This window comes from Zingiber officinale, chromosome 1A (genome assembly GCF_018446385.1).
Source record: "Zingiber officinale cultivar Zhangliang chromosome 1A, Zo_v1.1, whole genome shotgun sequence".
Classification (NCBI taxonomy): domain Eukaryota; kingdom Viridiplantae; phylum Streptophyta; class Magnoliopsida; order Zingiberales; family Zingiberaceae; genus Zingiber; species Zingiber officinale.
Window position 1 is genome coordinate 140758300 of NC_055987.1, and position 12830 is coordinate 140771129.

The 12830-nt window shown below is 39.7% G+C and overlaps 2 protein-coding genes and 1 long non-coding RNA gene across 3 annotated transcripts; 2 read left to right on the forward strand and 1 right to left on the reverse strand.

Annotated features, from left to right (window-relative positions):
* Positions 1–8716: 8716 nt before the first annotated feature.
* On the reverse strand, positions 8717–9791 carry LOC122036166. Its single transcript, XM_042595413.1, has 2 exons — positions 9304–9791; positions 8717–9206 (listed from the first exon to the last, which is right to left on the reverse strand). The coding sequence occupies exons 1-2, from the start codon at positions 9507–9509 to the stop codon at positions 8888–8890; spliced, it is 525 nt and encodes a 174-aa protein (XP_042451347.1). The 5' UTR covers positions 9510–9791; the 3' UTR covers positions 8717–8887.
* LOC122036182 lies at positions 9619–10271 on the forward strand. Its single transcript, XR_006127329.1, has 2 exons — positions 9619–9761; positions 9869–10271. It is a non-coding gene; the product is annotated as an uncharacterized LOC122036182 (long non-coding RNA).
* Positions 10272–11789: 1518 nt separating this feature from the next.
* LOC122036173 (profilin) lies at positions 11790–12541 on the forward strand. Its single transcript, XM_042595425.1, has 3 exons — positions 11790–11956; positions 12068–12205; positions 12285–12541. The coding sequence occupies exons 1-3, from the start codon at positions 11834–11836 to the stop codon at positions 12417–12419; spliced, it is 396 nt and encodes a 131-aa protein (XP_042451359.1). The 5' UTR covers positions 11790–11833; the 3' UTR covers positions 12420–12541.
* The last annotated feature ends 289 nt before the right edge of the window (positions 12542–12830 follow it).

Below are 12830 nucleotides of genomic sequence, written 5' to 3' on the forward strand. Positions count from 1 at the left end.
TAACTTCATTAGACCAGATCCATTTCGATGTAACTTTTCATTTTCCGGCATATAGGATCAAACTTTTGCTTTCTTCTGATGTCTTTTACAATCTTTACCTTTCTACCGAGAACCACCACGAATGGTACTATGGCGTCTGCTAGCAACTATGATCATGCACTGAGAATAATCAACAATTGACACCCACTTGGGAAAGCTTTCACTCAATACGTTGATTGCCTCAATTGCTTTAGCCAGTCACTAATACAATCGAAGTAACATTATAAGTAACCCAAAGATACTTTACTGTTTACATACTTTGTTTGCCTTTATGCTGCAAGTAGACATTTATTGTTCTAAAATCTTTGCGGTCAAGAACCTGAAGGAATTATAATTAAACAATAACAGTTTGACTTATGCAGGATGTCCTGGATAGTCTAAACTCATTCAGAACATGTACCTCTTGAGCCTGTGCTGAATAGTAGATGTTCAATTGTAGCAAAAGGTGATTACACTTGTTCAAAGCAAAACCTAAAATCTCGTGTCGAGAGATACCACGAGTTAGGCCTTTATATAGAAAAGAAGAGATACACCAAAAGACAAAAAAATACCCCTTTACTTATTCTAACATTACTTATTCTAACACTCCCCCTCAAGCTTGTGAATATAGATCATATACACCAAGCTTGTTACATATGTAGTCAATCCGGGGACCTCTAAGTGATTTAGTGAATATATCTGCTAGCTGATCATTTGAGTTGACAAAACTAGTAGATATTTCTCCAGATATGACTTTCTCTCTGACAAAGTGACAGTCAACTTCAATATGCTTTGTTCTCTCATGGAAGACTGGATTTGAGGCAATATGCATAGCGGCCTGGTTGTCACATATGAGTGACATTTGTGTAACATCTTCAAACCTTAGTTCCTGAAGCAACTGTTTTAACCATATAAGTTCTTGACTAGCAATAGTCATAGCTCGATATTCTGCCTCTGCACTGGATCTTGCCACAACATTCTGTTTTTTACTTTTCCAAGAAATAAGGTTACCTCCGACAGATATACAAAACCCAGAAGTGGATCTTCTATCAGAGGGAGATCCTGCCCAATCTGCATCAGAATATCCTACGACTTTAGTATGTCCTTTGTCTTCATATAAAAGACCCTTTCCTGGTGCTCCCCTGATATATCGAACAATGCGAGTCACTGCATCCCAATGTTCTTTGCATGGAGAGCTAAGAAACTGACTTACTACACTCACTGCAAATGAGATATCCGGACGAGTGACAGTAAGGTAGCTTAGTTTCCCTACCAATCGCCTGTACCGTTCAGGATCTGAAAGAGGCTCCCCCTGATTTGGTAGGAGCTTACATTAGGATCCATGGGATTGTTGACTGTCTTTTTGTTTAACATTCCTGTTTCTTCCAGAATATCCATTGTATACTTCCTTTGGGATATAATGATTCCATCTTTAGACTGTGCCACTTCTATCCCTAGAAAATATTTGAGTTTGCCGAGATCTTTTGTCTGGAAATGTCTGAAAAGATGTTGTTTTACTTGTGAAATCCCAAGATGATCATTACCTGTGATGACAATATCATCAACATAAACCACTACATAGATGCAACCAGTAGATGAGTGGCGATAAAAAACAGAATGATCAGCCTCGCTTCGAGTCATGCCAAATTGTTGAATGACAGTACTAAATCTACTGAACCATGCTCTGGGTGACTGCTTGAGACCATATAAAGATTTCCGCAAGCAACATACAAGACCAGAAGACTCCCCCTGAGCAACAAAACACGGAGGTTGCTCCATGTAGACTTCCTCGAGCAGGTCACCATGTAAGAATGCATTTTTTATGTCCAACTGATGAAGGGGCCAATGGCGAATTGCGGCAATAGACAGAAAAAGACGCACAGAAGACATCTTGGCAACAGGAGAAAAGGTGTCCCCATAATCCAATCCAAATACCTGAGTATAGCCTTTAGCAACAAGATGAGCCTTAAGCCGATCAACCGTGCCATCTACACCAACCTTCACCGTAAACACCCATCGACAACCAACCACCGACTTCCCAGGAGGTAGAGGAACGAGGTCCCAAGTCCCACTGCTCTGTAAGGCACTCATTTCATCAAGCATAGCCTGTCTCCATCCAGGATTGGCAAAGGCATCACCTGCAGTCTTTGGAAGAGAAACAGACGACAAGGAAGAAAGACAATAATAATAGGAAGGAGAAAGACGATGATAACTCAAAGAAACATAGTGAGGAGAAGGATTACGAGTGGAACGCATACCCTTTCGAAGTGCAATAGGAATATCAGAGTCAGCAGATGGGACCGGAGGAACTGGCGAAGGACTTGGCTCCAGAGATGTGTCTACGACAACATCAGTGTTGGTCGGCGGCAAAGCAGAACGGGAACGACGCTGATAAACCTGTAAAGGAGGAGACGAAGCTGGGGATGACAGAGACGCCTCTAGGGGACAAAAGATAGTCACTGGTGTCGGTGGAGAGGGAGAAACCTCGGGCTAGGAAGCGGAAGGGTCGAAAATGAAACTGAATCAAAGAATGTGACATCAGCAGAGATGAAGTACCGACGAAGAGTAGGGGAATAACACTTGTACCCTTTTTGAGACCGTGGATACCCAAGGAAAACACACTTATGAGACCGGGGAGAGAGTTTATCAATGCTAGGGTCAAGATCATGAGCAAAGCATATAGAACCAAAGACCCGAGGTGGTAAAGGATGAAGAGGATGACGAGGGTAAAGGATATGATGTGGTATTTTGCCCTGAAGAGTGGATGAAGGCATGCGATTGATGAGATAACATGCGGTGAGTACGACATCACCCCAAAACTGAAGAGGGACATGAGAATTTTCCGAGTGGTCTCAAGGAGATGACGATTCTTGCGTTCTGCCACTCCATTCTGTTGTGGGGTATGAGGGCAAGATGTGTGATGCAGTACACCATGGGATGCCAAGAAAGAACGAAACTGAGTAGAAAGATACTCACGTGCATTATCACTTTGCAAAGTACGAAGAGAAATACCAAACTGAGTTTTTATTTCATGAAAAAAAGATTGAAAAATAGAAAACAATTCTGAACGCTCCTTCATCAAATATAACCATGTACAACGAGAGAAATCGTCTATAAAAGTAACAAAATATCGTGATCCCAATGTAGAAGGAACACGACTCGGACCCCAAACATCAGAATGAACCAAGGCAAAGGGGGACGTAGCCCGACTCACAGTGCGAGGAGAAAAAGAACTACGAACATGCTTACCTAACTGACATGACTCACAAGACAAAGACTCTAAGTGAGAAAGACTAGGATGTAATTGTTTCAATTTATCAAGACCTGGATGCCTCAACTGAGCATGAATAAGAAGTGGAGATGCCGTCGCCGAACCAACAAGAGAGGGTTGTTGAAGCTGATAAAGACCATGAGACTCACATCCGAAGCCAATCATCCTCCCCGTACTCCGGTCCTGTAAGGAGACAGATGTTTTAGTAAAAGAAATGACACAATCAAGAGACCTAGTAAGTTGACTTATTGATAACAAATTAAATGGAGCTCCGGGAACATAAAGAACATTATGAATGGAAAGAGACGAAGAAGGATGAACAATACCAATACCCTGGGATTGAGTTTGGGAACCATTGGCCATGGTGACCATTGGTAAGTAACCGGAAGTAGTAAGAGAAGAAAATAGGGAATCATTACCAGTGATATGATCGGTGGCCCCTGAATCAAGAACCCAAGAATCTGAAGAGTGAGATATGCCAGCAAAGAAATTACCAGCATGTGCAACAGTAGCAGTGGAATCAGAAGCCTGTCGATCCTCAAACCATTTTAGAAAGTCATTATAGGAAGGAAGTGGGGTCGGCTCCGGTGTTAATTGTGAAGCAGAAGCTGCGGAAGCAACAGAACTCTGAATAATCTGAGCAGCGCGAGGCGGTCGGCCATGTAAATTCCAGCACTTATCAATCGTGTGTCCCGGTCGGTGGCAATGATCACACCAAGGACGCCCTTTGCCACCCTTGTGAGGTGGAGGTTTGTTGTTGCGTCGAGAGACCAAAGCCGACGAGTCAACGGACACTGAAGGAGGCATTGTCAAGACTTTGGCCGGGACACGGAGGAGAGTCGCCCAGGTATTGTCCATGGTAGCTTCGGTGGGGCTGCCTAGGATCTGATCACGAACATGAGAATAATCTGTGGGCAAACCATATAAAGCCAGAGACATAAAAAATTTCTTCCGATTTTCAAGCTCTTCAACAGGAGTGGCCGCAGGCGGTAGCAATTCATTAAAGTCACAAAGAAGACTAGAAACCGAACCGAGATACGTTGACATTGAATCCTTAATCTGATGGGCACTGAGAATGGTCATGAGATCTTCACAAACCTGATAGAGTCGCCGAGAGGTGTTTGTAAAGAGTTGTTGAGCCTGTGTCCAAACGGTTTTGCAGGTTTTGTGAGTACGAAAGACATTCCTAAGAGATGGATGAATCGTAGCTCGGATAATACAACACAACTGAGCGTCAATTTTCTTCCATAGAAGACGATCGGCAACTAGAACATCTTCTTCAGTTTGAGTGAGATGTGTCTCATATCCCTGTCCAACAAGCCAAAGCTCAATGTGAGATGCCCAAGAGACATAATTCTTACCATCCAACTGTTCGGAAGAAAGGGGTGCAGTGATATGGTTGGTAAAGATTGAGGTATCTGGTTTCGGGGCGCCAGAGGTAGCCATGAATATAACTTGTTGGCTGCTGGTGACAGACAGAAGAAACCCAACAGTGGCAGAGGCTGCTCGGGAGGAAGCAGCGAGAGATCGGCGTTAACTTGTTGGCTGTTGGTGACCGGGCAGAAGACAACCAACAGCGGCAGAGGCTGCTCGGAAGAAAGCAGTGAGAGATCGCTCTAGGGCATGGGAACAGCAGCTAGCTTCTGGTGTTCGAAAGAGCACATGACTGATGAAGATGGCAACGCCAGTGAGGAGGACCTAGAGGGCTCGATGAGGACGCCGGCGAATGGGCCGCCCTTAGGTACGAAGACGCCGACCAGAAAAACACCGAAGAGGGCGTGGCAGCGGTGGCGAAGCAGGCTGCAAGGACCTCGTAGAAACCCAACCACGGGGAAGAAACTGGAACAGGAGAAGAAGCCGGAACAGGAGTGTCCGATTCGGTGCCGCCAAACAGAACGGGATCCTTCTGGTGCTCAACACGATCCCAGCGCCGACGACAACGACATCGTGCTCAGACTTTGGAAGCGAGGCGTCGGCGGAACGAGGCGGCGCAGCTCTAAAGCGAGGGCGAGATCGCCACCGATCGAAGGGGAAGCGGGAGGCGGCAACAGATGAGATGCGGCGGACAGAGGATGTCGTCGGCGCTGATGCCGCGGCTTGGAGTGGGTTTCGGCGTGAGAGGAAGGTGTCGGGAGAAAAGAAAAAAAAACTAGGGCACAGTAGGAATTCGGCGTGGTAGAAAAAAAAAAAAAGAAATTAGGGTTTTGGCTCTGATACCATGTTCAAAGCAAAACCTAAAATCTCGTGTCGAGAGATACCACGAGTTAGGCCTTTATATAGAAAAGAAGAGATACACCAAAAGATAAAAAAATACCCCTTTACTTATTCTAACATTACTTATTCTAACAACACTCACCCCGAGCGCCTCTCACAGCTCGTCCCCATGAAGGGAGGTAAATCACGGGGTCGGCGTATAGCCAACCGCCAAGTGGCTAGAGGATGGGAGGTTTTTTTTTCCCTGAGGGCATGCCCGTGCCGGGAATTGATCGAATAGTAGATGTTCAAACATCTATATATAGTTGCTGACATTTATTACCTGAATATCTAGCTATTAGATTCCTAATTGACAAAAATTGGCACCATCAAATTAAGATCAATGACATTTTGAATAGGTATCTGAAAACTGAAAATTCAAAGTTCAAATATTCATGTATAGTTCTTGCCCTTCATTATCTAAATCTCTAACTATGAGGTGCCTAATTTATATGTCTGACGGAAAACCTAAACCACCAAGAGATACTACTGAAAGTGAAATGGCATAGTGGTTTCCAAAAAAAACATGAAACTATGTAATTGATAACATACTTTGAGTCTTTTTTTTTTTTCAATTAATGGACTATATATAGGAAATGGAATTAATGTGCAACTAAGCTTTGGAATCTGGATTCTAGACATGCCAAATGTAAATGGCAGATGGATTGTAATATGTAAATATCCTCCAGTATATCAGTTTTTTCCATGAATAATGCCTCTGTCCAATTCTTTCTTTCTAGAGTTACTCTTTCATGTCTGTCTGATCTGTTACAGTATTTGTCTTTCTTAGATTCCTCTGAACATGACTAGACAAAATGGAACTAATGATGGTTGAAAACCATGTTACTTTCATCTGACTTATTATAAGATAAGAAGTTGAATTAGGTACTCTAGTTTACTGTGTAAGACTTGATTTGTTGTCTGTCAGATGTTTCCAGTATTAAATTTTTGGTTAAAACCCCTTGGTCTGGAAGGTCTTCTTACATTTTAACTGGAAGAGTAATTTTTTCTACTTTTGTCATCCATTTAGATTCCTTGGCATGTGAAGATGTTTAGATTCATAATTTTACTTGTATTGGCAGAATGCGAAAAGCTTATTAGGGATTTCGCATATGCTTCCCTTATTCTTGTGCACTCTAACATTTTTAGTTGATCTCATCCACAGCTTTTGATTTATTGTTGGAATACTATTTTGGGTTACACAGGCTTTACTTCGAAAAGTTGTTTAAGTTGTGTCTTGCAATGCAAGGATGTTGAACCAAGAGCCACAGCATTATTCTTGTAGCTTGCCACCCAACATAGTGCAATATGAAATCTTAACAACTCATTAACTGAATGGAAACTTGCCTATTTTCGAGGTTATGTGGTTTTCAGTAAAGTTGCTAACCCAATTTATACAAGCCATTGCTGTTTTCTTTTTATAAATGACGTTGCAACCTATCCAATCTTAAAGAAATTACTTGTCACCTGTCAAACATGATGCGGATAACCACAATTGGTCACAAGAGTGCTGTGTTTTTTGTTAACTCAGGATCCACTTTCATATGAGTATCTTCCTTTTAATTCCTATAACTACAAGCCTACAAAAGGAAGTCAGATTTTTTATTCAGAAAAAAAAACCAGAAGTTTGCATTTATTGCTCCTTTTTCTCATGAACTCTGAATTTCTGAAATTTCTATTTCTCCTTTTATGTCAATTTTATGGCCAGTCTAAAAATCCTTAGATTTGTAATTCTTCTTTCGGCTATCAAAATATCCATGATCAACGATTCTCATCTGTTTTCACATGCCATGTATTTCTACAGAGCCTGAGCTCTGGCCATTGTTAAGTTACATTGTTAAATAGTTCCTATGAACAAACATTTATCTTATCATTTCCAACCAAACCATGTCTTTGCTACTGAGTCTCAGAAGAGCACATGAACAAGAAAGTTTGAAAAAAAAAAGTAATCATACATATTGCATTTGTCTTAGACACTGATCGATTGGCTTTGAACTTGTCCAACATTTCAGGCATGTGTTTTAGAGTTTGATCAGTGGGGCTATGAACTTGTCTCACATCTATGGGCTTGTATGCGTATGCTTGTATTCATGTGCCCACTTGCTCCTGGCCAATGCCCACAGTAGCCAAGTGGCAAAGTAGACGTTATGTAGGAGGTTGGCAATCTCATAGGCTTGGTGGCCGTGTCTAGACTAAAAATGATATCATCTTCAATGGAGCTCAGCACACAGACACCTCTAGAATCTGTAGTGAGTCTGTCTAACCCATTGGTTATGCATGTAAAAGACAAAGCGTAAAAGGTAGCCTTTATTTTATTTCTGACAGTTCATCAATGTGTTGGATGCCCCCCCTTCTTTGCCATTATATATGTCCTTTTCTCCCTCTCCATGTCCCTATTCTCATTTCACTCATTAAAACCCAAGTCCCAAGAATCTCTTTCCTTATTTTCTTGACAAAAAAAAAATGCTGGTTGTCTTAGTATCGTACTATCTGAAATGGTGATGACTTCATTACTTACCTTCTAACTTGCTTTGATTGTTTTGATCTGTCATGATTATTACTGTATACTGGTGTAATCTCTGAAGTTGTTTATGCCTGTTTGTGTAGTAATATAACCTTTGGAATAGTGATTATTGCTACACTAGGGAACCTATTGATAGTGTCCTTTTAGGCGCTCAAAGACTGTCTTGGTGTTTACCTAAGTGGATTTAGGAATAACTATTTCTTTGTCCTTTTCTTGTCTTTTCTTTATTCTAGAGAACAAGAGTGACTTTTATTTATAGGGCTCCAACAGGATAGATTCTTAATCCTCTTAAAGAAGTAATAGATTTCTTTAGCACCGCAGCCAAGCCAACGGTTCTAATGACGGTAGCATCTAAGACATTGCTTTGGAGCATCAAGTGATGTTGCCTTTTATAACAGTAGTCAATCTGAAATATTCTGAGGCTGGATCACGCTAGGAATCCATATCCAACTTTTGACATGTTGAAAAGTTTACAATAAATTAGCAGGTGAGAATCGTGTTTTTGAGTTGACAAATAAATGGTTGTTTTAGCATTTTACAGGAACCGGTTTGTTGGACGAGGAACCCCATTTGAGACAAGATATAGCTTATTCTTAATGGCAAGCAAATTTTGCTTCAAACATATCTCTGTCATTGGCACGGCACCCAAATTCGGGATAGCTTGGAAAACCCCTGCTCAGCATCTCTCAAATAAAACCCCAGATTTTACACCTTGAACGGAGAAGATAAATGCAACGAGCTACAAAATCGCAGGTAATGTAATTCCAATTTCCCTATCTAAACGCTACATCTGAAAGAAGACTTGGCGAGTAAATAGATGATCAATGTGAGCATTGATTTTTCTGTACACGAATGGGAGGTGGTTTGCTGCTACAGAAGACGCTACTGCTGCTACTCTTTGACATCAAAGACGCACAAGAAGCTACTCTGGGTGCCTTCTTCGATGAGGTCTTGCTACAAGGTCCAGGAGTATGGGGAGACCTCTGTCTCGCATCCAGTCCTCCTGCGTAGCTCTTGCATGCCTTCATCATCTTTCTCTTGTAAGGACTCTCTTTCTTGGGCAGATCCTCTATGCTGCTGACAGCAGAGAGTGATGTGTAGGATTGCGATTTCCCTTGATAGTATCTGGACAACCCTCTCCTGCAACAACCATTTTCAGTTTCAATTCAGAAAAAAAAATGTTCTTAGGAAGCTGAACTTAAAAATTTCTACTTTCTGAAAATCAGTAAATACTGACTTGATAGGTAAATGCTCCATGAGCGCAGATAACTCAGATAGAGCTCCATCTGAATTCATGTTTGCTGGTGCAGAAGTGGGAGCGGAAGCATCATCATCTTCTGAATCATCATCGTCGTCCGAGTTGCTTAAGAAAGGGTCAGAATCAAAGAGCTCTTCATCATCTTTATCAACTCCATGGCGCCTTTGATGGAGGTCTCTACCCATATCCACACTCTGAAGCGGCCCAAGCTCTCCTTGTAGCTTATCTATATCTCCTATTTGCTCTGCCTCAATATATATAAGCTGACAGCTTTGATGCCTCTGGGCAACAAACTTCTATGGCTTGCTATTATTTTAATGGTGTGGATGGAAACGGCAGCTCAGATGCCTTATTTTAAGGTCTTGTGAACACAACCTTTCATGCGAAGAGACGTGAAGATCTCAGTGCTGGCCCCCTCATGTTTTTGAAGGGTCAAGGTGAGATGCACCTTTTGCCATTGTTTTCTCTCCTTGTTTCAAGGATTCTTTCTTCCACATTATCTTATTAAATGGTTGGTCTTCTAATGGATAAGTTCTTTGAATAGGATTCATCCATATCTTTGATGTCAGTCTTTGCCTTCTGGACCAATTCACAGTCAAGTGTTTGGATGCTCCGAAACAGGCTTCGACCCGACACGGCTCAACTAGTTAACCTAGGAACACAGGTCAGGTCAGTCGGTTCGATTAGTACAAAGTGGAATCTGTTCCTCATCCATTAGATAGTGGGAATTTAGCTTTGGGGATAAGGCGAGGTGGAGGAAACAGGTGGTCAACTCAAATAGGTTGAGCTGTGGAGACAAATTCCCTTGTCCGCTGCTTTAACTTTCAGAGTCAGACCGGTCTTTTTCTGCCTCTGCCTTTTGCTGCCAATTCTTATTATAGTATACGAGACTAAACACAGCCAGCTGGGCGACCAACAAGGGTTTTGTCGTCAATACCTGATCCACCTTCTGCACTTCAAAAATGCGACTTGAATTTTTAAAATGTCCAATTGCTGTCTGAATTTTGAATTTGTTTCTTCTATTTATTATTTAAAGATTCTATCAACTCAATTAACAACGCATTGCTATGTTAAAGTCCGATGCGATGGTAAAGATCCATGCGTTCAAAATTAACATAGAGCATCTTAATATACTCGTGTTGTTCGAATTACTCATGATATTGTCATCTGTGTTTTTTATATTTACTCTGATCGGTAAATTTTTTTTTAATGAGGTCGGATCGGTTATTTTTAAGATCAGTCGGTTAGCTGGTTTTGTGAATTAATAAAAAAAGGAATTTTTAATGACAGTTCAAAAATAAATCAATGAATTGATGAAAATCATTAACATGAATTTTGTGCTGTGAATTGATGGAAACCAATTTTATAAAACAAATTAAAATTATATTCGCAGAAATTTTTTGGCAAAGTTAATGTACAGAATAGTGTTTGTTGACATATTCAATATGTAAGTATTACAGTTTATTTATGAATTTTTAATATTAAGAGAAAATATAAATTAAAAAAATAGAATACTAATAAACTTTACTAATAAGATAGTGTTATAATCTATTGTATATAGTTATAATACTATTTATTTATATTATTTAGATATCTTAAAATTTTCATAGTTTTAGCTTTCCTATAATACATAGAAAAATGAAAAAACAATTTAAGTTGTAAATGTAATTGTGCTAGACTCGAATAAGCAAAAATCACAAAGTCTTTCTTATTAAAATCCTAAAAGGACATTTTTTTTTAATTCATTGTTAAAAATGATATTTTATCTCATTTTAATCTATTTTTATTTTTAAAAATAATTTTGTTTAATGTTGTTGCAGTAGTTATGAATCATAACTGTTATAATATGAACATTTTAATTTTGATATAGCTGTTACAATATGGGCACTTCAGCTCTATGTAACAGTTACAATCCATAATTATTATAATATAAATATTTGATCAACACATATCAATATTATATTATGACAATTATAAATCATATTTATTATAGCATAGATACTTTATCTCTAATCAAAACTAATTAATATTATATTATAACAACTATGATATCATAGCTGATATAACCCGTAGCAGCTATGAAAGGGTAGTTATTATATAATTATCATAATTATCATCTCATAGTTATTATAATAATATCAAAATGATGATATTTTTTATAATAAAACAGGGAGTAAGACGGGATTAGATGTTATTTTAATAATAAATGCAAAAAAAAAATAAAGACACCTTTCGACAATTCTAATAATAAAAAGGACATCTATTGTGTTTTTTTTCCCTCCCTTGCTCATTTATATTCTAAAAATGGACAACATATTTATAGAGCGATTTAAAAGTGATACCAAAAATTAAGTTGAATGGTTGGTGGAGCCACAATTGAGATCCGCTTCTATCTCCCCCTCACTCTCCGCCATCCCCAAAACAAACTTATTAAAGCACATGCGAGCAAAGCACTTTACACTGACTGCAACGAGAAGAAGGTGATTTGGAGGATAAATATACAAAGACAATGTCGTGGCAAACCTACGTCGATGAGCAATTGATGTGCGAGACCGAGGGTCATCACCTCACCGCGGCGGCTATCATGGGCCAAGACGGCAGCGTGTGGGCACAGAGTGCTTCCTTCCCTCAGGTTTTTGATCAAATCTAATGGCATTAATTTGATTTTCTAGCATACATTTTCTTGATCTTTGTTTTCATTAATTACATTCTTCTAATTCATATTTCTATTTATGTTTTATAGTTTAAGCCAGAGGAGATCACCAATATCATCAATGATTTCAATGAACCGGGAACACTTGCCCCTATCGGCTTATTTCTCGGATCAACAAAATATATGGTCATTCAAGGGGAGCCAGGAGTAGTCATTCGTGGAAAGAAGGTTATCTTGTTCTTAGTGTAGTTTAGTGTGCGACTAGTTCTTACCTTTCTCACGGACAAGATTTTGTCATCCATGACAGGGTTCTGGAGGTATCACTGTGAAGAAGACTAACCAAGCACTGATCTTCGGTATCTATGATGAGCCCATGACTCCGGGGCAATGCAATCTAGTCGTGGAGAGGTTGGGCGATTACCTTTCTGAACAAGGCCTGTAATTCACCCCTCTTAGGCGCGAGCATCTCATATTCCTCCAAGGAAATGAAGACTAAAAACTCGCTTCATTTTTAGCTACTTTATGAATCCTTAATTTTTCAGCCATGAACATTTTGGTTAATTCACAAAGAGAGTGTTTGAGGACGAATTTTGTAATGAATGTTTCGTATTCGTGCATTTATCCGCTGTGTTAACTATTATTTAATAAAGTGATTCCAGTAGATCTCTGCGAACCATGAATAATTCATTAGCAAATGTGTTTTTGTGATCTTCCATTTATATTATCGTTTGATATTGGATTCATATTTAGAGGCAGATTAATGGAGGACTGGACTCAAATTTGTAGGTAATACTTATGCTGCATGATATTAAATTGATGCTTCAATTTCTCTCTTTCTCAACCCATTCTTTCA